This window comes from Centruroides sculpturatus, unplaced genomic scaffold, assembly GCF_000671375.1.
Source record: "Centruroides sculpturatus isolate CEXI.00-Female unplaced genomic scaffold, Cexi_2.0 scaffold4773, whole genome shotgun sequence".
NCBI lineage: Eukaryota > Metazoa > Arthropoda > Arachnida > Scorpiones > Buthidae > Centruroides > Centruroides sculpturatus.
The window spans coordinates 1-3,455 of record NW_019388887.1 but is presented as its reverse complement, the minus strand read 5'-3'; the positions used below and the strand labels follow the sequence as shown (position 1 = coordinate 3,455).

Genomic DNA, 3,455 nt, shown 5'->3' with positions numbered 1-3,455 from the left:
AAAATAAAAGTAAAAAACAAAGCTTTTTTACAAATCTGGGATTAATTTCATATTTAAAATATAAGTTTACATTTCATGTCGCTTCTGTTAGTATACGATAAAATTTAGGATTTTCGAGAATACTGTACAAAAAGATCAAACTGTCCCAAAACATTACAATGTTTTGGGACAGTTTGAGTACAACAAAGTACAGTTTTATAGACTCATTGTAGAATCTCTCTATATGTTGTATTTAAATTAATATATTAATTTTAAAAGCTTACCGGTACTTTATTTTAATATAAGATAACATTGATGTTAGTAACAATGTGAGAAGTTTCAGGCGATTTTGAAGTTATTTGTATACAGCAGCGATTTTAATTGTGCGAGAAATGCATCCTGGAAAGTCCTAATCAAACATGGACTTGCGAAATCGCTTTTGCATAAGTTTTATACGTTGTAAAGACTTTATCAAATGATACTTGACATTGTAAAATAGCTTGTGTTGTAGCTGGTACTGGGTTCTGAATACTGGATAAAAGTTCGAGTATCAATAAGAATATCCGAAGTTCCTAAAAGCACAAGGCTCTAGGTCAGAGATTTTCAACCAGAGTGCCACGAGATGATCGTAGGTGTGCCGCAAAATTTTCTGAAGATTATTAAATAAATTATTTTTGAAAGAAGCTTAAAGAATAAAAAGTGTACCCGTCAAAATTAAAACTTCTTTAAATTGATTATTAGAGTTTTTCATTGTTGTAATAAATAAACGTAGAATTTAGAATGTTTTAGAATTTAGGTCAAGATCATAAGGACAGAAGAATTGACAAAAGGATACTCATTTTAATTTTTTGTTGTTGTAAATAAATCAAGAGAATAATTAATAGTACGAAAAATTCTAATTTAACATCGATAAAAAATTAACATCTTTATTAAGCACATTATTTATATTTAGGAAGAGTCTTACAACCATCCATGATATTTGTCTGTAAAATGTGAAAATATCACTTTCAGCGATTAAAATTCTAAGAACTAATGTAATTGGCAGTGTTTCGTTTTGTTAAAATCACCAAAAGTGTTTTATAAAAATTAAAATATGAAAAGTAACGTTAAGAATAACGATATATATATAAATATTTATATATAGGCTATGTAAAACCGGATTGAATGTGTTTTCCAAAGATACAAATTTGTGAAACATTAAGTTTAGCAAACAAAAGTTTAAATAATTACTTTTGAAAAAAAGCTGACAAAATTGTCTTCTGAAGTTTAAAAAAGAAATGCTTCACTTCTGTAATGATAGTGTTTTAATTTCTAATCTCTGCACATTTATCTTCGATTTCACCTGTAAAATATCGTTTGTGTTGGTGTAATTTCAATTTAATTTTAATGAAAAAAAAATATAAAATAACTTACTTTGCTCTAATCCCAAACAATTTCCCCATTCTTCTAAAGAAACTTTATGGTCATCGTTGGAGTCACAAGAATCCAAGAATGGAGCAATGCAATGCTCTAACGAAACTAAAGGTGCGCGGATTGGAAAGAATTCGTGTCTAGAAACACTCCTGATATAGAAAAAATTAAAATTAAAATTTTATTAATTGACAAAAAATAATATGAGACGGTTCTTACCTGTCGTGGGGATGAGAATCCAAATCGCAAAATTTCCAGATAACAGCATTAACCCATTTTCTGCTTTGGCTAATTTCTGCTTCCTTTTCCAACTCTAAATATGGAGGTTTTAATTCTTCTCGTCTAGCCAGATCTTGCATGATGTTAAACAACCACTCTCTCATTCTTCTGGGAAAATCCTCTAATTCTTCTTTGCTGCATTCTGGGATCTCTGGAAAATTAATGATAATTTTCTCATACAGTAATTTGTTTATTAATAAAATGAATAAAAATTTTGACAAAATATAACTCAATTTAAGCTTTGATTTAAAATGTAACTCAATTTTTGCAGTTTTAATGATTGCAATTAAAATTCCTTTTATTGGAATGAGATTTTATTTCGGCATTAATTTGATATTTCATATCTTGTTCTTTATGAAACAGATGTCGAATTAATAATAAAAAAATGAAACTAATTTTAAAATCATTATCTTAATAGTTAACCAGCATATTTGATCTTTAAGGAGACATTTGCTTGAGTAAAACTCATCTTTAGAGTTAAATTAAAATTCTTTTAAATTTAAGTACTGTAAAATTAAGCGATTTTCAAAACAGATAATTGTAAGTGAAACTTAAGTAAAAATATTTTGTATTTTGATCACTTTATTATTCATTTTTTTTGTGATCGCATTATAACTTGAACTGAAAACAACTTTTGTTTTATTCTTTATCCTTTGACTATTAAGCTTGTTAAACTAAGTAAAAATAAAAAAGGCCGAATCCATAAAAAAAAGACCACACAAATTTAACAGATGATGTAAGACGACGAAACGGAATACCTTCAATAAATAAATGATGTAAAAAACGGAGGAGATGCTATACACTGCAACATTTTTACTTTTACTTAAAATGTTAGAAGAGAAGGAGTTTTCTGTATTAATTAAATATTGAAATATATAGGCCCTAATAATTATATAAATTACTTCTATAATAAAAAATATAGGAATTTTTTAATTAATAAAACTTTATTTTTGCTATGAAAAATTCCTCTTTTCTTAAACAAATTTTGCTTTCAAAACTATAACACAGACAACAATCGAATAGATTTATTTTATTTTAAATTACCGCAGTGTGCCATTTAAAAAAATTCGAGTGCTGTTAAAATTTAATAAAACTATGAATCGAAATGTCATAGTTTAATAGAAAAAATATTGTATAGTTTTATACAAGTATATTTTTATAGTTTAGCAATTTAACATACAGCATATTACAACACCCTGTAACAAATTCTATACAATTCTGACATTAGCACATTAACATATCTGATGAGTTCAGATAGGGATATCAAATCTTCGGCATTTTAAATCTTCGAAGTTTTGAAAATTATGTTTCAAAACTTCCAAGATTTAAAATACCGAAGATTAAAAAAAAGAAAAGTTTTAATGCCAACGTTTTTGCCGTAGTAATTTATCGTTACTATAAATCAGTGGTTCCCAACCTTTTTTCATTAGCGTACCCCGTGACATGCCATATCTCTAGATTGTACCCCGTGACATGTCATATCTCTAGATTGTACCCCGTGACATGTCATATCTCTAGATTGTACCCCGTGACATGTCATATCTCTAGATTGTACCCCTCATTTAAGAAATTTAGTGAGTAACCGTATTGTTAATTTTACATATTGTAACTATAAATTAAAGAAAAAAAACTAAAAGAAAAAATGTATAATAAAGTTGTGATTGTTGCAAGGAACATTATTTATCTAATAATTTTTTAATACTATTAGTTTGTGATACATAATATATTATTTTTTCTGCCATAATAACAAACTTTTTTCTGTACCCCTAAACAACCTATCGCGTACC

At 27.3% G+C, this 3,455-nt stretch overlaps 1 protein-coding gene across 1 annotated transcript; it reads right to left on the bottom strand.

The window, feature by feature from the left end:
- Positions 1 to 878: 878 nt before the first annotated feature.
- On the bottom strand, positions 879 to 1,907 carry LOC111617104 (SPARC-like; the record flags this gene model as incomplete). Its single annotated transcript, XM_023358438.1, has 3 exons — positions 879 to 1,321; positions 1,393 to 1,541; positions 1,609 to 1,907. Coding segments are annotated over 3 exons (486 nt in total), but the record flags the coding sequence as incomplete, so codon positions are not given.
- Positions 1,908 to 3,455: the final 1,548 nt, after the last annotated feature.